Source organism: Eleutherodactylus coqui, chromosome 7 (assembly GCF_035609145.1).
Source record: "Eleutherodactylus coqui strain aEleCoq1 chromosome 7, aEleCoq1.hap1, whole genome shotgun sequence".
Taxonomy (NCBI): domain Eukaryota; kingdom Metazoa; phylum Chordata; class Amphibia; order Anura; family Eleutherodactylidae; genus Eleutherodactylus; species Eleutherodactylus coqui.
This window is the reverse complement of record NC_089843.1, coordinates 148,418,005-148,440,437: the sequence shown is the minus strand read 5'-3', so window position 1 is coordinate 148,440,437 and position 22,433 is coordinate 148,418,005. Positions and strand designations below refer to the sequence as shown.

General features: G+C 45.0%; 1 protein-coding gene across 1 annotated transcript; it reads right to left on the bottom strand.

Annotated features, from left to right (window-relative positions):
- Positions 1 to 1,968: 1,968 nt before the first annotated feature.
- Positions 1,969 to 16,703, bottom strand: HADH (hydroxyacyl-CoA dehydrogenase). The gene is made up of 8 exons (XM_066573814.1): positions 16,521 to 16,703; positions 11,403 to 11,531; positions 9,980 to 10,137; positions 6,834 to 6,960; positions 4,732 to 4,821; positions 4,509 to 4,581; positions 2,887 to 3,003; positions 1,969 to 2,296 (listed from the first exon to the last, which is right to left on the bottom strand). The coding sequence occupies exons 1-8, from the start codon at positions 16,644 to 16,646 to the stop codon at positions 2,178 to 2,180; spliced, it is 939 nt and encodes a 312-aa protein (XP_066429911.1). The 5' UTR covers positions 16,647 to 16,703; the 3' UTR covers positions 1,969 to 2,177.
- Positions 16,704 to 22,433: the final 5,730 nt, after the last annotated feature.

Here is a 22,433-nt window from a genome sequence, read left to right as displayed (position 1 = left end):
ATTGTCAATGGAGAGCTGCAAAAATGCAACGCCTCATGTTGTGCTCCGAAATTAACACGTGAAAAACCGCCGCGAAATTGGCACGGAAAAACATGCAAAAACCGCCACGTTTTTCATGCACGAAAATCGGCAACGCAAGTGGGTAGGTACACTTAGTGTAGGTTCACACATAGAAAAAATGCTGCGCATCTTACGGGGTTAGACAATCAGGCTTGGGAAGATCTGATTCTGGTCCCTGTAGTAACATGAAGGCTGTGGATTACAGACATTGGTGCTCCGTTTACAGCACAGGCTTGCTTCTGAATCTTCTATTCACTGTCTCACATGCCTGCCCCCTTGTGTCAAGTTTGTGAATGACATCCAACTTCCTTCATGTAATATCTTGTTAGAGGCGTCATCCAACTCTTTAAACATGGATGCCAGCAATAGTAGAGCTGTGGCAGTCTAACTCTTGACATCGCTGCTGATCAGCTGTTTGAAGGTACCTTTGCATACCAGGCACAGCTCTGTGGTTACTAGTGGCTGTGACTGGTATTACAGTTTGCTATTCAAGTGAATGATACTATGCTGCAATGCCACACACCTGCTACTAAAAAGTATAGCGCTGGGCCTGTTAACAAAAAGGCTTAAAGAGCCAAGTTACGCCTTAGGCGCATTCAGACAGGCGTATTTATGCCACTTTTTTTTTTTAACACGAACAGAACACATAGATTTCAATGGGTTCATTCACGTGTGCTGTTCATGCGACTTTTGGTTGTATGAAAAAGAAAAAAAACAAAACAAAAACACAAAGCTCATGGCCGGTCCTATTTTGGTGTGCATTATGCACTGTAATAGGTAATTCAAGTCAATGGCCATGTGTAAATACACAGGAAACCTGTGTATTTACACATCTAGACAATGGGCCATTCTGTTTTTGTGAGCATGTGCAGGACCAAAACACAATGAGACACGTAAATACGCAGTATATTACACAACTAGTGCAGTATGCAGTGGGTGGAGCTCAGCTCCCATCCCTTGTCCATAGCCAGCGATGGGAGTGGGTGGGACAGAGTGAAGCTTAGCTCCACCCCTCATCCCACCCCCTCCCATTGCAAACACCAGGTGTAATCTCATTAGTTTAGATGCTACAACACTGCAAGCCGTAGATTCACGAGTTTTGGCATGACTGTAACCAACTGTTCTATGAAGCAGGGCTGTATGTGTTACCACACATCACTTCTGATCTGTAGACTCAAGTATATGGTGCCATGTGCAGCAGCCTACATCTGTGCCAACCACCAATATTTAATGTTGGTTTTGTAAGTTAAAAAAAAAAAAAAAAGTTTACTTGCAAAGTCATGATCATCAGCTTAAGTGCACCAACCGCATGTCAGTGGTGTTCTTCGCTGCCACTAAGTGGGACTGTAACCAGGTACCAAAGTGTCACAAATAATTTGACAACGGAGATGTCTGATCAGTGGAGATTCAGCCATGGGTAACCCTGAAGAGAACATGGACTTGTCTGATCATATTCCTTATGCCAGATACGAGCACCCAACAACCTCCTCCATACTGAAGGCAGGAGATATTCTACCAGGGTTGATCAGGTAAAGTCCCCTTTATTGTACATCTATGAAAAGGATCACAGGAATCTGAACGATTATTGCGTGTAAATGCATGCAGCAACTGAACGACGGATCATTACGTGTAAGTGGACAGTCAATCACTTATGAACATCTGCCTCCTTACTGTGAATGAGGCGGGTTGGCACGATCCCCAGCCCACTCCATCTCCATTCATTAGATATGATGGTTCCTGTATAAAAGCACAGGAACGATTATCACTGGGACAATCTGTCAGGCATCTGTGTCCAACAGGGTGCTTTTAACATGTCCTATGTCCACTGCAAGATGACACAATGCTAAATGATCCAGATGGCCTATTTGTCATGTTCAGGCTTTTGTAAAAATCATCAAAAAGACAACAGAACATTCATCATTTTATTGACTCCCGCTTGGTTATGACACTGTACAAAAAGTATTTTGATCATGGAACGATTCCTTGTTCTAAGGCACTAGAGTATCAATGTGTAGTGTGCTGGGAAGACTGATGTCAACCAGCAAAACGGACCAGTCAGAGCTATCATGTAGCAAGCAGCACAGACTATAAAAATATATGTATTTGCAGGGCAGCAGTTACTTGTATTTATAAAATCCCTCTCCAGTCTTCTTCCCCAGTTTCTTGTCAGCCACTAGTTTATTCAGCAATTCACTGGGGGCAAAAAGTGGGTTTTCAGGCTCCATCTGGTACCAACCTGGTATGCGGGGGATACAAAAGTGACAGAATTAATAGAATTCAAGATAATACAGATAGCTGAAGTTTTTATAAATCCTAGTTACTTCCCCACCAACTTCTGCTCCTGAAATAAAGCATTTCTAAGGCAGCCTGCAGACGGCTGAGTCTGATCCAACTGCGAGCATTCTTGCAGTGGGATCAGACCTGCGCCACCTGCAGGGACCAGCATGGCTCACCTGCTTCCACGTCACCGAAGCTCTGTGCCGGCTGCCGCATGCGCAGAGCGGAGCCGGCGGATCTCTAGTGACGTTTCTGTGCAGGCCTCTGAGACCCACACAGAAATAGAACATGGGGCGATTTGTTTTCCACATATGTTTTTGTGCAGACAAGTCGCGGCTGTGTGCATAGGATTGCATTTTGTAATGCAATGCTATGGCAGCGGGCGGCAATTATGCGGGAAATCCCGCTGCAGAATTTTTTGCCCGTGTGCAGGAGGCCTAACATAATGGATTAGGCAAGAGAAGAAGAAGATCTGAAAGACGTCCACTTGGAAGATTCTTCCACCCAACAGCTTGTATTCTGCTTATTCAGGTAAGTGGCTGTGCCTACCATCAATGATGTATTTACTGGTGTCAAGGCCAACGTAATCCAGGAGTTCAAAAGGACCCATTGGGTAACCAGCTCCCAACTTCATTGCAACATCAATGTCTTCCTTAGATGCATGACCTGGAAAAAAAACCAAAACACCCTTACACACGTACATTAAGCTGTAGCGACGCAAATTCTTTGAGCGTTCTCTGTACAACCCATTAGGGTGTGCATAGAATAGGAAAACTGTTCACATGCCAGCTTGCTTAGTTTTTAGGGTATTTGTAGTTTCTAGATGCAGGAAGGGGGTGGAGATAGAAACCAAATTAGTGGTGAGAATGAATTCTGAGAGGCCCTCCATGACAGCACCCTAGGAGTTAACCGCCTTTATTATTTTAAATAACCACACAGTTTTTCCAAAGGATTTTTAGTTCACTTTTTTAGTCCTAAATTAGTTAGCAGTTATGAGATTTTCCCTAATTTTGGATGCAGCCTTGAAGATAAACAATAACTCTAAGTCTTGAACAAAGTAGATGCCAAGTACTGGAACTTGGACCCTCAAAGTACTGGGTTTTCACACCCTTAGTGATGCGGCCCCTTTTTCTTTTTCCTCCCACCTTGGGGGGGGGTGGGGGGGGGGGAAATCGTAACTCCTTTATTTATCCATCAAGGTTGCTGTAGGAAAGCTTGTTTTTTGCGGGATGCGTTGCATTTTTAAATGGTGCCATATAACATTAGATTTGTATGCCCAGTCATGAGTTTTTACACCACACACTTCACATATGTTGGCTGGCTGTGAAAACGGTGGCCGATATACACTCATGTGAAAGAGCCCTTGGCAAGATAAATTGCATGACCTGTCATACTAAATAAAAAGACATAAAAAAAACATATACATGTGCAAAAAGCAACAAAAAAGTGATCACTACTTTACTGTTGATCACCAGCTCATTTCAATTTATTTTGCCGTGTTGAATGATGCGTCTCCCCTGGAAGGGAAATCTGGACCATCCTAATATACATATAGTAATGTACTCCCCACCAGATAACACTGAGACCGGGGTTGCTCCAGGCTCTGCAGTAGCAGGGCCAGAGGAAGGAACCTTAGTCTCATGCAAGAAAACTTTACATCCTACTTCATTAGCCATAGAATCTGCAGGATTCTATCAAATAGAAATTGCCTCAAAACACTCTTAAGAATTTCTATCCCCTGGTCTTCCCCACTATGGAGCTGCAGGAGGACCGAAGCAGAGCAGGGCAACAACGTCTGCTTTAGGCCTCCCTGTCCACGGCTGTGACGGAATATAGTCAGCCAAAAAGTGGATCATGCGATTTAAACACCTCAACAAAAAGGTGTGAGGGGGATGTCAAGAACTGTTCTGAGGAACAGGTGGTGCAGCCAAGCAAAAACTGCTGGTGCTCCAACCAACATGCCTGAACACACAACTCATTGGTCCTTAGCAGAGAAGGGCTATAACAGAAGATGACTAGTTTGGTATTATGGGTGTGTACATGCATTGGCACCCAACACAAGATAGGAGTTCTTGATGTGGAAAAAGCCAAACTTACAAGGACCAAGCCATTAGTTGCTCTTATGGCAATGTAGATTGGGCTGCTAAGCAACAAGTGACGCAGTGACATACCTTTTTCATGGAGACGGACGGATTCCATTAGGTAGGGTACCAGAAGGCGGTTAACAATAAACCCAGGGGTGTCCTGGAAAGGAGCAATATTGCAATATTAATTCTTGTCCACTTAAAGAAACACTGGTCATGCATGATCACAGTATTACTGGTTACCACAGCAAGTGAACAGAAATACCCATAAAATAAGGAATTAACCTGACATAAGAGCATAACAGCTTACCTGACACGACACGGGGGTCTTTCCTAGTGCCTTACTAAAATCCATGAGAGAATCGAAGGTCGTCTGGCTGGTCATTGGTGTCTTAATAACCTGAAAGATCAACGCAAGGCCTCAGGAAAACTGTCCGCATTCATTTTTTCTTCTTTCGACTGACACAAGTTCAACAGTTCCATGTACGGAGAGAAGAGACGGTTGTACAAACCTTTTTTTTTGCCCAGAATAAAGTTGTTTTAGTTTTAAAAGTTTTGCAAGGAAGAAGTTAAGGTGGTATTCCAGACACAAATTGTCAAACTTTCCTCAACATTTCAACTTATTGCCATTATTCCAAACACTCATCTAAATCAAACTGAACTCCAGTAGCTTTTTGCTGACCTGCACCATGGTTACATTCCAGCCAGATCAGATTTTCACATAGTTATTTAATATGGTTGCCAGGGAGTGCAAAGACTACATCTCCCACAATGCCCCATTGGCAGTTACTGGCAAGTGCACATTCAGCTTTGTTAAACAAGCTATAACATATTGCAAACTTACAGGTTATCACCCTATGAAGCATAGAACTCTTTGAATCACTGGATTACCTCGTTTAGAGAAAAAAAAAATAAAAATAAAAAAAATTAAAAAAAACTTTACTAAGTCTCCATGAAACTTACTCCGGAGTGGCCACTATAGGCCCCCTGCACACAGGTGGAAATTCCGCAGCGGGATTTCCCGCAGAATTTCCGCCCGTGGCTGGTGCCATAGCATTAGAAAACGCAATACTAGGCAGACGGCCGCGATTTGTCCACATGAAATCATGCGTGGAAAACAAATGGCGGCATGTTCTATTGCTGTGTGGGTCTCGCAGAGGCCCGCGCAGAAATGTCACTCCCGGTACCCCGGTTCCGCTCATGTGCCAACTGCCTACCAGCTGGCGCATCACAGAGCTGGAGCCGCGGGAGAAGGTGCGAGCTGCACTGGTCAATGCAGGGGCGCAGGGTCGGATCCCACTGCGAGAAATCTCGCTGGGGATCCAACCTAGCCGTCTGCAGGCAGGCATACACTAACAGAGGGCAGGTATTCTCTACCTTTCTGGTAAGGTTTCTGTGTATAAACCCAAGGTGGAAATGGAAAGTCATACACATTTGCCAGTTTAAGGGTGGCTTCACACTGGCAAGGGAATCGCACGATTTCCCAGTGCTGCGAGAGATTACAAAAATATGAAGCCAATGGCTCCATGTGCATTCGCGATGTTTTAATGCTTGCGATGCAGCATTGAAACAGTCCCGGCAAGTCCATTCTTTTTGCGATCTTGCCCTTTATTTCCAAAGGGTCCAGTGGCAGCCCCATTGGAGGTCAATGGGTGAGGATAGTGATCCCCTGCCAATGCTGCAACAGGGGACTCCCCACAACAAGGATTTTCGGGGAAAGGCTTGAAATATAAGAGCCCCCTGAAAATCATCAATAACTGTAGAAAAATAAAAATGTAGAATACAAACAACTTAGAAGCGCTGTCATCTCCAGTGCTTCTTGCAGGTCCCGGCACTTTTCTGCTCTTCTGGCTGGGGATTAAAAATCCCCAACTCCTGAAGCGCTACCTCTGATTGGCTGAGCACTGTGACCAATCAGAGGTAGCGCCCAGCAGTGATCAATTATATTTCAACACCTACCCTGAAAATCCTTGTTGCGTAGGAGTCCCCTGTGACAGCAGTGGCAGGGGCTCGCGATCCTCGCCCATTGACGTCAATGGGGATGGGGCTGCTGCCACCGTCCCTTTTGGGAAGCAGTGGGAGAAGACCACCATCTCCTGCCGTGGCTGTGACAGCCACAACAGGAGATTCCTTTAGCCCTGCAGGGATGGGAGACTGTTCCGCTGCAGAAACGCCTCGCATCCAGGGCTTTAAGAAGGATTGCGAAAGTGATATCGGGGTGTCAATCACATCCTGATATTGCTCTCACCAGCGTGCAGGAGCCTTAAAAGGCTAAGAAAGAACAAAAATAAAATATCTTTCCCATCTATTGTTGGGTATGGTGAGTACGTAGACAGAATTTCAGCCAATACATACAGGTTTGTGCGACTTCTGTGAAACTGTTAAACACTCAGTCCTAGCGCACAGGCTTACCTCAACCAGCTTCATCATTGGGACAGGATTGAAGAAATGCAGCCCTCCAAACCGGTCCTGCCTAGTCGTGGAATTGGCTATGTCAGTTATTGGCAGTGAAGAGGTGTTGCTGGCAAATATGGTATGTCTAAGAAAGGAAGAGCAGTTAAAGGGATTCACCAGTCAAATATGGGACAAGGCTTTTTCTGGCACTCTATAGAAATTAGCCACACCGCCGTTCTCACCTGGGTTGCCCCCACATAACACGACACCGTATTTGACTGCACTTTTTAGCAAGGCTAAATCTAGCTTAAGTGTCCCTGCACTTTATAGGCTGAAGGGTCCCTTCCCTGTCTGTTCAGTGTCCTTCCAAGAGTAGAGATAACCCTTCTAGACCTGGCAAGCCAAGCTTTCACTTTGACTAAATATTGAGTAACCGATCCTAGCCTATTCCAACTGCAGCCTATACTTTTCTCACCCAGTCTGCTGTCTCCATCCGCCAGCACAGAGGCAATCTGTGACAGTGAGATGAGGCTGAACTTCTAGGCAGAGCATTCAAGTCAGAGAGGAAGCCATACTGTTCAATAATGTGCAGTTATTGGAGCTAGAGAATTACTGAGTTGGAAAGGGGGGAGTAAGTGCACAGGAGACAATACCATAATGTGTCAGGAACGCAGCAGTCCAGTCTCACAGTAAACTCTGTGCACAGAGATGGCATGCGTGAATGTACAAGTTTTCAGGAAGATATACACTAGTGTGTGGTCCTACAGCACAGCTGGAGTTTAAAAACAAGCATTTCTATTTATCTATATCAAGACGAAAGCCCTCACTGACTGACTGACTACTAATTCTCCAACTTCCCGATGTCATAGAAACATTAAATTGGCACAAGCATTGATTAGGTCATGAACAGGAGAAGTTAATGGGTCCCAACTCAATTATTCAATTCTAAGCACAAAAGAATTAGCACCCAAATTTTACATATGGAGTCTAATTCTCTCACTTCCTGATGTCATTTTATATAAAGGAAACGTCGCATGGTTACCCCCACATGGTGTTTCCTGGGTAACGCAAAGAACCATGCAAAATGGTGAACATATTTTTTCCGGTATCTCTAAAGTAACCACGACTGCATAAGATTTTCCGTGTGAACAGCAGAAAAACACCAATATGAAATTAACTCGGGCAAAGCCGGGTATATCAGCTAGTTAGAACATATGGCTGAAAATAAAGGATTGCCATCCAAAGAGAAAAATCCATGTGGATACTTCAGTGCTGGAGAATATAAAGGCTCATTCTGGCAAGCGGTCTGTTGTGCTCCTCCCATCCCCTACTATTACAGATAATACTATTATAATAAATTATTAACCCCCTTTCTATGCTACAACACAAACCTGGCACTACTTGGGCAAATTAGTGACATTATGATATTTTTCTCTGTTTTGCCTTCCAGTAAGCTCTTAGCACCTCGGCACACAGACACGCTGCAGGTGACGTAGGATCATTAGTCAACGCTTGGCATGGTTCTTGAGTTTACCCAACACTTACAGATTTAGTATTTCTTCAGGCGTAATGAATCTTGTAATAATAGGTGCCCCAGGTGACACTAGTGTACTGAATTATCACATTTCTTGGTGAAGTCATGCATTTCCCATAATTAATGGATGAAACATCAGATAAGTCTTGGGGCCACAACAGGGTGTGTATAGTCATTTAAAGGAATAGGTTCTGGATGGGACAGTCAATTTTGGCATTGTGCTCTGTGGCAGGGAAGAGGGCTAAAGTTAGGCAGGTAAGTAGGGGCAGACATTTTCTCCACATGATACCAGTTAACCTGCTCCACTTTGTTAGATTTTCCCACTACCCTTGTTACAGGAGAGGCAATTACTTATCAATTTCATCTGCCTGTCATGAAGGGACCGGTAAGATGAATCTAGGTTTGTGACCCCAGGAGGAGTGTTTATCATGTTTGCATGTTTTAGATTGAGGCCATTTTAATGTGTACTTATTAAATGTTACATTTTAATATTTATACACCATTCTGCTTTCTTCAATATGTGTACATGATAGGCAGCTGTGATGTACAAGTACATAGCCAGAGGGTTAACCCAGCATTTCCTAACTAAAGGCCTCAAGGCACCCAAAACGGTTGGGTTTTCAGGATATCCTATAGTCAAACACCTGTAGCAATGTCTGAGGCACCGACAATTACATCACCTGCGTAAGGGCTTATTCACACGAGCGTATATTGGCCACTGGTTTCACGGCTAGCCGATATACACTACTATCTGATGCATTGCATTCCAATGTATCAGATCACACTGGTGTATTCCTGCGGTGTAAAAAACGCCTAGCGCCTTTACGCTGGCCAGAAAAAAAAAAAAAAAAAAAATAGCTCCAGGACTATCTTTCTGGTTCAAATATGTCAACGGCTGCATAGACTCCTATGAGAGCCTACGACAGCTGCCAGAGACCATCTCCCATTGCCAACAGTTTGCAATGGGAGGGGACATATTTAGCTGCCAAGCTCCTTCCCCATTCCATTGCTGGCTGCCGACAGAGTGGGCCCTATTGCTGAGAGCTGGCGAGGGGGAGGGAAGAGGGAGACAGCTTAGTAGAGCTAAACTGTCTCCCCCCGCCAGATGGCATTGCGGGATCATCGTATATGCGCCAGGCCGTCTGAATGGGCGCAAAAACTTTAACTTTGTGCGCCCATTTATGCGCTTTTATGGCACCGGCAGGCACACGTAAAAAAGCCCTAATACTGAGGAAATCCAGAAGGCATTACCTGTTGGGGTGCCTTGAGGAGTAGGAACATTGGGTTAACCAGAGAAGAGTCCACCAGAGTCGATAAGTTACATAAAATCCTACAAATTTCATTGCCGTGTTATGCAGTATTCGCAGCAAGGGAAGGAGCTTTAGAGCGTACCATCACCCCCCACCACCCCCATTATAGTATTACATGGGTTACCCTCTTACCATTCAATACAACTGACACTGCTATGCAGTTATGAGTGTATCAGGTAGTTGCATTGCACTTTTTCCTGACCGTATTTATGATATTTAAGTATTTTATATAATGTATTTGCACACCATATTAGGAGATTTTTACCACTATAAGTAGCAGAAACTGTTGCATAAACTAATAATTCAATAATGTGTCCTACTCTGGAGCAAATTTATCCAGTCTCTTGAAGAGTTCGTTTTTCACTTCCAAGTTCTCAACGATGGCCTCCACCACTAGATCAGTGCTGTGCACCACGGCCGCTGGGTCTGTGCTAGTACTGAAGTTGGACAGGGTTTTCGCAATAAACTGAGAAGCAGCCTGAAAAATAGAATCCATGAAGAAAATCAGCTACACAACCAATTGCTTTCATGGGGATTTAACAGACAGGTTCCAAAACACATTACAAGCTCTGCAGTGATCAGAGTCCATTACTATTATAGCCCCCGTTATAATGAGTCAGCCCGAGCTCCAGTGGAATACATCTGTAAGAGTTAAGATGTACCTCAACTTCCTGACATTTCAAAAAAGTTAAGATGTCTGCAGGTTGTGACCCCCTTTAGCTCTTAGCTTGTAAATGTGAAAATCTGTTGGCTATGTCGGCAGGTGCTTCCTCGATTTCAATGGAGCTGTATCGCACAAGAAAAGGTTGAGATAGGGAAGAGTATACAGCTTTTGAATGGAATTAATCATTGTGTAATGCGTATATGTTCCAACTTCAAGGAGTTTGAGGGTCGCCTAGCAGTTGTCTGATTGAGCTGAAGTTTTGCCCGGCTTTTTGTTGATTGGAACAGGATTAGGGGGTGGGAGCAGCTAAAGTTTAACTTTTGGAAAATTACATAGAGCTAAGGGCCACCCTAGTGTACCGCTTGCCTTATGGCCCTTTTACACGGGACGATTAGCGGTCAGAATCATTCAGATTCTTGTGCTCCCGCGAGAATTTGAATGATAGTCGTCCTGTGTAAATGCATGAGAATTTTCAGTTACTGACCGACGTGCCATTCAGCGTAAACAGCAGTACTTCACTTTTGAAAGACTGCTTACCGTGAACTGAAGCGGGCAGGGGAGGGTAAACGCTCACTGGTCCGCTCCGCCTCCATGCCAGCAGCACTGTGAGCTATGCCTGCAAAACCTGCAAGCATCACTGGGATGAGTTTCCGGCCATTGTTTGTCTAACACCTCGTCCGTGTAAGGCCTCGTGTCCACGGGAAAAATATGGCCTGCACGGATTTCCTCAGCGGATGCACTTTTAATTGTCTTTTTGTATGCGGCAGATCAATTGAGATAGAGGGCAACTGAGCCCATCCGTGTTAAAAATGGAGCGTTTTAATTTCCACACAGGCCATCCGCAAATTGCTTAAAAAATCCCATCCGCAGCCATTTAATTAACGGGTGGTCAATGATATCCTGTGGGCAATTTTATATGCGGATCACGCATGTGGGAGACCCACACGGATTTAATAAATGTATTTTCCCCGTGGACATCAGGCATTAGGCTCCAAGGGGGCCGGAGGACTTTTCGAAGCTTCTAGAACCCTCATATCACAGAGGAGAAGTTAAAGCAGAGTAAGATACCAGAATGTCACCTCAGGCTTGTCTGCAAACATCTTTTTGGTGACTCTTTTCAAGCTGTCTTCAATACTTTTGGAGGACTTTTTCAAGAGGTCATCAGTCTGGTCCACTAATACTACTGTGTGCCCGGTTGCTGCGGCCACCTACAAAACACAAGCGTGAACAATATCAGCATTACATGTTGAACAGCCACTTTCAAGCAGAGGTCTTATTTATGCGCTCTTAAAGTCCAGCGCTATTGAGCAAGACATTAGTACTGTGGCACCTCAGCGTTATCTTGCTGCCAGGTTCTCTTAACCCTTTTGCTACAAGAACCATCTCCAACAATCCCACTGAAGTAGAAAAGGTGCATATGCGTGACCTCTGCTGCCCAGATTTTGGGATGCGCTGGGGGCTGAAATCTTAGCATTGGTGGAAGGGGGTACCAGTCCACAGGCCCCACCAATCAGCAAGCTAACCCCTATGCTATGATAAGGATAAAAACCCTTGAAAGGGGTTCTGACATGAATGTTTTTATGCTTTAACAGCCATTGTTCCCTGGTCTACCTAATGGACACAGGGAACCCACGATTTAATGGCTGTTAAAGCATAAAAGCATAATACTTACCTTGTCTCCTGTTGTCGTCGACCGCTCCTGCTCTGCTTCTACAAGCCACAGAAGAAGATGCCAGACGATCGGTCCTGGCGAGTAATTTTTTTTTTTTTTTTAATGTCAGAACCCCTTTAATACAATTTCATAATGCCAAAACTGTACTGTAATTTCTAGTAGAGTTTTTGGTGCGCAATGCTCATCAGAAGTCCACAACTAATCTCCCACCGCATAAAGCCTGGTTTAGACAATGATCATTGCTCAAAGAAAAGAAAAAAAAAAGTCTTGAGCGATTATCGTCGTGTGCTTTTTGATAACAGCGCTAGATGATTGCTCAAACGTTGAGTGATCACCTTGTGCTCCGAGCGGGGGATTCAGAAGACAAGTGGAGCCACCCGCTTGTCTTCTGCATCCAGCTGTTCCCTGCTCGGAGCGCCCAGCTGTTATACAGCAGTGCGCTCAGATCTGGTATGGAGAACACAGCTGGACCGCTGTGTTCAGGGAGCGGGATACAGCTGAAACCATAGTATCAGCTGTTTCCGGCTGCGAATTCCTGATCTTTCCGCATGCTGAGAGAGAATGATCAGCGGTTCCTTAATGAAAACTACACTTGGAGACAACGATTTATCGCTCAAAAAATGGCTGAGCGAAAATTGTTGTCTAAAAGGGCCTTAAGTAGTATTTTTCAAATAGGATAGTCTAACACTTTGAAAAGTTGACCTTTACCACATAAGATAATCAGTGATGACTTTAGACCAAAGGTGAAGCCTTGAGACAAGACAGGCCAGTAAAACTCAGCATTTCACAGTTCAGCACAGACCAGATTAAACATTAACCTAATCGGTCAGATCTGCAGGGCACATCACAGGGCCACAATCCAATGTCCCGGCTGCACTCCCTTTACAGCAGTACCTTACAAGTGCTCAGATGTCCTTAGATGAAGATGCATTTCCTCTGAGCACATCAATCTATTATAACAGAGTTAGTTTCCCTTTAGCCCCATTTCTAAGCATCTTCGGGTCTGTGCACCCAGCAGTCAACTGTGGTATGGTTTTGCGCTGTCAGTTCTAGTCCCCTGCCCATTTCCCCACTAGACACAAGTGTGACTACAGCAGCTTCTACTGAAGCATATCCCGTTAGCAATCAAGTCTGCTGTGAAAGTTCATTCGCACCAATACAGATCACACCACCGTCATGACTTACTGTAAGTAAAACTTAAAGGGGTTGTCTCGCGGCAGCAAGTGGGGTTATACACTTCTGTATGGCCATATTAATGCACTTTGTAATATACATCGTGCATTAAATATGAGCCATACAGAAGTTATTCACTTACCTGCTCCGTTGCTGGCGTCCCCGTCGCCATGGATCCGTGTAATTCTGATGTCTTATGGCGTTTAGACGCGCTTGCGCTGTGCGGTCTTCTGCCTGGTGAATGGGGCAGCTCGTGCCGGAGAGCTGGTCACCGCGTCGTCATCGTAGCTCCGCCCCGTCATGTGTGCCGATTCCAGCCAATCAGGAGGCTGGAATCGGCAATGGAACGCAAGGAAGGAGAAGAAAATCCACGGTGCACCATGGGAGAAGACCCGTGGTGCACCGTGGGAGAAGACCAGCGGCACCATCTTTAAAAGACGAATAGAAGAAGCTGCAGAACGCTGATGCAGGTAAGTGCAATGTGCTTTTTAAAAACTAGCCTATGCTTTCTTTTTAACAGGGCAGAATGCGGGGGTAAGTGAAAAAAAAATTTCGCTTTCGCCGCGAGACAACCCCTTTAAGCGTTCACGATATGCCTCCATTTGAACAAAATCCACCGTAATTAATGTCACGTCAGACCCCTTTGTAGTGGATTTTCAGTGGGGTTTCGACATCAGAAGTCCACAAAACTACAACACAACAAGTGAATATGGATTGGAAAACCCCATTCACAAGACAGCAAACAAAATCAATGCAGACTTAAAGGGGTTTTCCAGTGAAATACTGTTGATCCATCATCAGATTAGGTCATCAATAGTTGATTGGCCGGGGTCCGCCGCTCGATCAGCTGAGCGGGCATATGCTGTCAGCACCGCAAGGACACTGAGGTTGGAGCAGAAGCGTCCAGGCCGACCTCCGTGTAGTGGCTGGCGCAGCTCATTGAAATCAGCGGGAGCCGTGCTTGCAGTTACAAGTGCCGTCCACAATACGGAGGTCTGTGCTGAGGCCTCCGCTCCAAAATACACAGAGGTCGGAGCAGAAGCCTCCATGTCAACCTCCTTATAATGTCCGGCGCATGTAACTGCAGGAAAGGCTCTCATTGATTTCAATGAAAGCCATGCCTGCAGTTACAAGCACCAGCCACTATACGGAGGTCGGTGTGGAGGCTTCACTCCGACCTCAGTGTCATTGCAGTGCTGACAGCGTGCGCCCGCTCAGCTGATCAGTTGGGGTCCCGAGCGACAGACCCTAACCCAACTATTGACAGGTCATCAATAACATTTCCCTGGAAAACCTCTTCCCAGAGTCGGGGTATGTATGAAGAGAGATCGTGGGCCAACCTTTTTTTTCATACAGCGCAGGCGTCGGCTGTTTATTACAGCTGACACCCGCCAGCAATAGTTGCAATCAACGCCACAGTTGATCGGCACCATTAACCCTTTACATGACTCGAAAAATGTTCAGGGATCCCATGCGGCCCACCTACGATGAGATTGCAGGTAGCTGTGCGGGTGTCATGGCAGCTGGGGGGGGGGGGGGGGGCCTTCTGAAAAGCCCAAAGGCTGTCTTGGCAGACTGCATATCAAGCCATCTTGATAGACTGCCTGCCCGATCACAGTATGATGTAATGCTATGGCATTACATCATACTGCAGGAGCGATCAAAGCGTCGCTAGTTGTGTTCCATGGGGACAAAAAGGTAAAAAGAATAAGGTTTTACTAAATATTAGTAGAAATAGGTGAAGAGGTCCTTGTCCTAGTCAGGTATCCCGATGGCGAAGCAGTGAACGAGGAATCTGCATGGAATGTAGGGTGCAGCTAACCCAGTACCCGTACAGCCCGCAGGTGGACGTGTAGTCAATGAAGTGATAGAGCACAAACTCCCGGGTTCTCATTACTTCATTGTAGAACACTTGGCATCACCCAATACCCCACTGCTTGGTCACCGGCTAAGACTTTGCAGCTTCCCCACAGCACCAGAGTGTTTCGGCAGTCCAATCCCCAGGCAGATAGCTTTCCACATGAGGTTGTCCAGTTGATATGTTACCAGCTGCTGCAGCCTAGAGATTACCTTCTGTCAGCGTATTACCATGGCTGAGGTATGACCATAGACAGCGAGGAACCATCTGCATGGGGGTGGGGTGCCAAGAGGATAAGTAGATTTTTCTTAAATTATAACTAGAGATGAGCGAGTACACTCGCTAAAGGCAATTGCTCGAGCGAGCATGGCTCTTAGCGAGTACCTGCCCGCTCGAGACAGAAGGTTCGGGTGCCAGCAGCGGGCAGGGAGCTGCGGGGGAGAGCGGGGCGGAACGGAGGAGAGATCTCTCTCTCCCCCCTGCTGACAGCCGCTACTCACCGCTCCCCCGCGCCGGCACCCGAACCTGCAGTCTCGAGCGGGCAGGTACTCGCTAAAGGCAAATGCTCGCTTGAGCAATTGCCTTTAGCGAGTATACTCGCTCATCTCTAATTAGGAAGAGCAGTAAGACTCCAAAGTTTGCAGCTTGTCAATACCTGAACTCTGGCATAAAGCATGTTGTAAGCATCCACTTGGGGGATATATATTTGCATAAATAGTTGGAAAGCTTCACAGTTCGTGAATGTCAGGAGGAGCCACATCACACATCTGCAGAAAGGGGGCAGTCATCCCCGTACCTGCTGCGACATCAACGCTGAATGGAACAATGCTCTTGGTCATTCTAGATCTGCACTACGGACCCTCGTCATCCAAGCGATATAACTAACCCCAAGATGTCACTACCACATGGGTGCATGAGGACTAAAGGCGGCCGCCACATCTGTGCTGGAACCGCTCTTCAGAGTTCCCAGAACAGAATACCAGAAGAAGTAGGGCTGGGATGCCGGTAAAATGCCATGCAGCCGAGCAGAATCCAAACGGACCCCAATATAGTCACTGGGGTCCATTCAGCGCTGTTCATACATTTAGTCTACCTTCACATCTGCAGCAACTATTCCGTTTTTCCAGACCGCACAGAACAGACGCCATTGACTAACGGGGCTCATTTGGTTTCTGCTCAGCTGGCCGGCATGCAGCAAAATTTTTTTACAGTTGGACCTGCAACAGATCCCACAACCGGAGGTTCCAGTGCAGACGCCAAGCTAGCCTCCCTTTGCATACCCGGGGGACGCCAACATCCCCCTGCCAGGCAGCCTTCCCCATATACCCGGGGACACAGATGCCACCCTACAAGCAGTGACATCTGCAGCTCAGGGACTGCTGGGTGTAGCTGTAGTGCAGGACCTGCAGATGTCACGTGACAGGTGCCACCCGCTCCCATACACATGGTATGTACGGTATAGCACTCTCCCGAGCCTCATAGCACGCCGCTCACCTGCGCTATCCCCGCTCCCATCAGGCCTCCTCCGATCACCGTTACGTGCTTGATGGCGAGCTTCTTGGCGGAGGCGGCGCTGGTAGACATACATCTTGCAAGGAGCTGTCGGCTAGCGGAGGCCATGTCTACAGCTGAAGGACACACTGCCAGTGCTCCGCCTACAGCCTCATCACGCCGCGCCGGGAGGTTATAAGGAGATCACATGACCAGGGGCGGGGCTACAGCGCGGGCTAGGATATAAGGGGAGTAGCGCTGAGAGCCGCGCTGGCATCCGCGCTGTGGTAGACGGGGATGACAGGAGAACGCGCGGTCTATGAGGGAGGGGGCGCCATGGTAACCGTGAGAAGCCTGTGAGGGACGGGCTCGTAGAGCGGTCTGTGACACGGGGATTCGGCTGTGAGGACATTGTCTCCTCACGTTTCAACAACTATAACTTTATTTTCTGTCAGGGTAGCAGTCTGAGGGCTTGATGTTTGCAGGACAAGCGGCATGTTCAGTGGTACTATGTAGTGCACCGTATAAAGCGTAACGCTATTATATAATACTGGTTAGCGGTATTATGTAATACTACTTAGTGGTATTACGTAATACTAGTTAGCAGTATTATGGTATACTGGTTACCAATATGTAATATTGGTTAGAGGTATGATATAATACTGGTTATTATATGACTGGTCGATTGCCTTCCGTAGGTGTCTGGCCACAAGCCTGCGTAACATGGATGCACATTTTTCCTCCTCATACAGGCCTATATCCAAACGTTAGTAGAGGCATGCACCCCACACAGCTTTTTTACAATATTGGACCGTTGGTGGTATATGCGCCATCACCAACTCCTGAACCCAGATACAGACGGGTACGGGCCCAGTTTTCATGAACAGGGTCCTAATTATGTGGAACACCAGGGGCAGGCACAGTATAGGCTACATGTGCTGGACATGGGCCAAATGGACTGTTGTGGTCCATCACAAAGCCAGTCAACCATCATGGCCATGCTATGCTTCTGGCCACATGTGTGACTCGCATTCCACTAATCTCTACTTTTTATTTATTCATGCTTTTTTAAGAGTGGTGGTGGGGTATTTGTTTACTGTTGGGAATTTTTGGTTTACCTGGTTTTCTATAATTTTGTTTAATAAATGTTAGCTGTGCAATGCTGCGAGTCCCTAAACTTAAAAAAAAAACAAAACAGAAAGCTGGTTAAAAAAAAAAATACATGGTTTGGATGACTGGATTTCAGAAAGACAGATTTTAATGAAGAAAGAGGGTTGGAAGAATCCAATGCCTGGATGTTCTTAAGGACAGAAATGCCCAAGAAGGTTGGGAAATATTGCGAAATTAGATTCTCAAAGCGCAATCGTTAACAATCCTTAAAAGTAGGAGGAAATCGAAGCAGGATGGATGAACACAGAACTTGCACACATGTTAAAAAGGAAGAAAAATATGTTCATCACATGAAAAGAGGGGGGAATATCTAAAGAATATAATGGGGTCTGCAGAAACTGCAGGGCAAGTGTCAGAAAAGCTAAAGCTAATAATGAATTGAGGCTTGCAACAGAGGCCAAAAGCAATAAAAAGGATGCGTGTGTGTGTGTGTGTGGGGGGGGGGGGGGTGTCAAAAGCAAAAGAAAAGTCAAAGATGCTATTGGATGCTTACAAGATGAAAATGGTGAATTGGTTAAGAATGATGGAATGATGTTGGGAAGGCCGAACTTTTAAATTCCTATTTTGTATCTGTTTTCTCTCAGAAAGTAGATGGAACATCAGCTGATCTTCCCTGTGCTATTGAGGGAATAAAAGAATGCAGGCTATCTGTAAGCAGAGAGATGGTGAGGGAACACTTAGCTAACTTAAATTAATTCAAGTCTCCAGATGAATTACATCCTAGAATACTAAAGGAAGCAGTGGAGGTGATTGCTGAACCACTCGCCATAATCTTTGAAAATTCCTGGAGAACAGGAGAAGTCCCAGAAGATTGGAAAAGGGCAAATGTTGTTCCTATCTTCAAAAAAGGGAAGAAGGTGGATCCAGGAAATTACAGGCCTGTGAGCCTGACTTCTATACTGGGTAAGATCTTTGAACAAATTATTAACAGTATGCATGCAAGTACTTGGATAAAAATGGAGTAATTAACAAGAGCCAGCATGGGTTTGTAACAAACAAGTCATGGCAGACTAATCAAATTTCCTTCTATGACAGAATCACCGACTGGGTTGATCAGGGAAATGCGGTGGATATAGTATATCTTGACTTGAGTAAAGCATTTGACAAAGTATCCCATACCATACTTATTGAACAAATGACCAAATATAGGATTGACAAGGCAGCTATTAGGTGGATTCACAACTGTCTGAGTGATTGTACTCAAAAAGTGGTCATAAATGGCTTCACATCCAAGTGGAAGAATGTATCAAGTGGGGTACCACAAGGCTCTGTCCTAGGCCCAGTGGTGTTCAACATTTTTATAAATTATCTGGAGGAGGGAATTGATGGAAAAATGTTCCAATTTGATGATGACACAAAGCTAGGAGGGATAGCTAACACTATGGAAGACAGAGAGAGAGTATTCAAAAAGATCTACAAAAGCTTGCACAGTGGGCAGTGACTAACAGAATGGTATTTAACAAGGAGAAATGCAAAGTCCTACATCTGGGCAAGAAAAATGAAAAAAGCACATACAGAATGGGAGGAATTGGGCTAAGCAGCAGCACATGTGAAAAAGACTTGGGTATATTAATAGATCATAGACTGAACATGAGTCAACAATATGATGTAGCAGCCAAAAGGGCAAACACAATTCTGGGATGTGTTAAGAAAAGCACAGAGTCTAGATCATGTGAAGTAATTATCCCCCTCTACTCTTCCTTAGTCAGACCTCATCTGGAATACTGTGTCCAGTTCTGGGCACCCCACTTTAAAAAAGACATAGACAAACTGGAGCAAGTTCAGACAAAAGTTACCAAGATGGTGAGCGGTCTGCAAATCATGTCCTATGGGGAACGGTTAAAGGATATGTAAATGTTTAGCTTGCAAAAAAGAAGTCTGAGAGGAGACTTAATAGCTGTCTACAAATATCTGAAGGGCTCTCACAGTGCAGAGGGATCAGCTCTATTCTCATTTGCACAAGTCAAAACTAGAAGCAATGGGATGAAACTGAAAGGGAGGAGACACAAATTAGATATTAGAAAAACTTTCTGACAGTAAGGGTGATCAATGAGTGGAACAGGTTACCACAGGAGGTGGTGAGTTCTCCTTCAATGGAAGTGCTCAAACAAAGGCTAGAGAAATATCTGTCTGGGATGACTTAGTGAATCCTGCACTGAGCAGGGGGTTGGACCAGATGACGGTGGAGGTCCCTTCCAACTCTACCATTCTATGATTCTATTCCACTAGGCCATCCAGCACTTGGACAGCTCCTCTGCAGAAAACTAGCCATGCTCATCTGTTTCCCTGTCTTGGCTCCAACCTGGACCTGTTCCCTCCTTCCTTGCATGATTATTGTGCTCCACAAGCCTTGATAAAGCTCCACTGCTGCCTGCTCCTCTGCTAACTAAACTGAGACCTCCTGATACCGACTTCTGGCTTGCCTTTTGACACCGCTATCCACCTCCACCATTTGTACTGGAACAGGAGACCTTCTGATACCGACTTCTGGCTTCCCTTCTGACAATGCTACCTGCCTCCTCCATTTGTACCGCAACATGAGACCTCCTGTTGCTGACCGCTGGCTTTTCCCTTACTGCTCTCCAGACCTGTGACTGCTACAATTGAGGCTCCAACTTAGTACCTGAAACTGCTACATGCTTACTCATTCTGGAAGCCTTGAAGATGCAAGCATGGGACCTGATATCAGCAATTATAAATCGATAGTTGCTATCGGTGAGAGCCAACAGAACTACCAAAAAGTATGGTTTGTAATTGTAATATTGGAACCCTGAGTTCGCCAGCTTCTTCACATGGATGTGCTTACCATCCAGTGCTCCAACGCAGTTCTGAAACTGCGATGCAGTTTCAAAACCATTGGCAATATCCATCCATGCTTGCGGAGAGGTTGGAGACATCACCAATGGCTTCAGCTGTATCCAAATTACCTTGCTCGTACTCCTGACGATTCCGGAAAGGGTGGAGATGCCCAACAGGAACTCAAAATGCAGTGGTGCAAATGAGTTCCCAGTGGCGAAGTATTTGGTAAGAAAAATGATTACAAAACTTTAGGCACCACACCAAAAGTATACTACCTAGGGAACACATGTGAGAAGGAAAGGGAGCTCTACACTGAATATTTTCTATTCCAAATTCCTAACCCCCTCCAAAAGAAAAATTTATCTCAGGGTTACCAGAAGATGTTCCTCAGAAGAGATATATCAACTCATGTTTGTATAGGTCAGTCCAGAACGTACTACCTCCAGCTTGTCAAATGTGGACACCAACATACGACTAAAGGCAATTAACTTCTCCGGGTGCTGTCTCAAATCGCTGTAGAAATTTACAAAGTAGTCCATAAAGCCTTGCTGTGACAACAGAGGGTGAACCCAGAACCTCCATGTCTTTCTTCTGGGCTCTTCCTACAGCATCAGACCTGGCTGTCCAAACTTAGTAGACACTAGCCATGCCAGAAGCATGTCATCCTGAAAATAAGACATTCTCTCCAGATAACAGCTAGCACCGAACCATTACCACAATACAGGAAAGCTCACTTAAATGGCCCCAGGGGGTTAAATGGCTGTTTATGGGGTGTTTCCTGTGGGTTTGGCCAGTTCTGGCATCATCAGCTTACTTGTTTCACACTCACAAAAATGCAGCTCTGCATGCAGAAAAACTGTGTTTTTACATAGGCTCATGTAAGAGTGGCCTTACTTTCCACTATTAAATACGTGTCATATCCTATAATGTCACAATAGATGCAAATAAACAGTTTTAAATCCTCCTTTACAATAGGTAAGTGCAATTTTTTAGAGTATTATAGATTATTATTGCTAGTGTCAAATACTTTACAATATAAGTTGTGACATAAATTACAGTAAGAATATAAAACCGTATCCAATGACAGAACGATAGTGATAATTTTAAAAGCTCATTTCAAAGACCCCCAAAGATGATATACTAATGTATCTCATGTGGTGCAGAGTGTTAGGGCAGTAGAAATTCAGTCCTAAGCTCTTGCTCATGAGCTGAAGGTTGTGAGTTCATTCCCCGCATGGTTCAGGTAGCCGACTCAAGGTTGACTCAGCCTTCCATCCTTTCGAGGGATAAGTTGGCACTCTACAAGATTTTTTTTTAAATTTAAATGTCATGTGGGGAGATAGCTGCATTATTTAAATATGAACATAGAAAAGATCCTTTCAAAAAATGTCGAATGGGGCTGAGTCGGGATATGGCCACTAGTGTTTTTTTTTTTCTAGCAATATTTTATTTGTTTTATTAATAAGTCAGTGAAATACAAGAACATGCGCATAGTAACAACGAATTGCATCATTTTACATTTTGCTCACGCCAGATCATTTGTATGAAAAGTAACATTGTACTTGAACAGACGTCAATGATAATAATAATTCTGACAATATTTTCCTGCCATCAACTATGTGATTTTTACTTAGTTTCTACATTCTTTTTTGGAAACCGGAACAGTCGAATCTTAAACTCTTTATCATGAGGTAGTTTCTGAACAGCCTTAACTTATAATGCCCTTGACCCATTCCGATCAGACCCTGCTTACTCACCGCTAGCCTGCCCAGCTTTTCCCTCAATTCCTCCATTAAGTCCAAATATAATCCACAACGATACCAAATTTGTATACTTTTTGTCTTACTATTTTCTTTTATTTCTTTTGGTCACCATATTCTGAAACTCATAACTTTTTTATTTTTCGGTCAATGGGTTGTGACGGACTGCTTTTTACAAGTTAAAGGG

Excerpts from the sequence above, each read along its gene's own strand:
- HADH (XM_066573814.1), bottom strand. The coding sequence starts at position 16,646 with ATGGCCTCCGCTAGCCGACAGCTCCTTGCAAGATGTATGTCTACCAGC. Across the intron at positions 11,532-16,520 it reads TGGGAGCGGGGATAGCGCAG|GTGGCCGCAGCAACCGGGCA; the intron begins GTGAGCGGCGTG and ends TGTGTTTTGTAG. Across the intron at positions 2,297-2,886 it reads CAGTAAATACATCATTGATG|GTTGGTACCAGATGGAGCCT; the intron begins GTAGGCACAGCC and ends CCCGCATACCAG.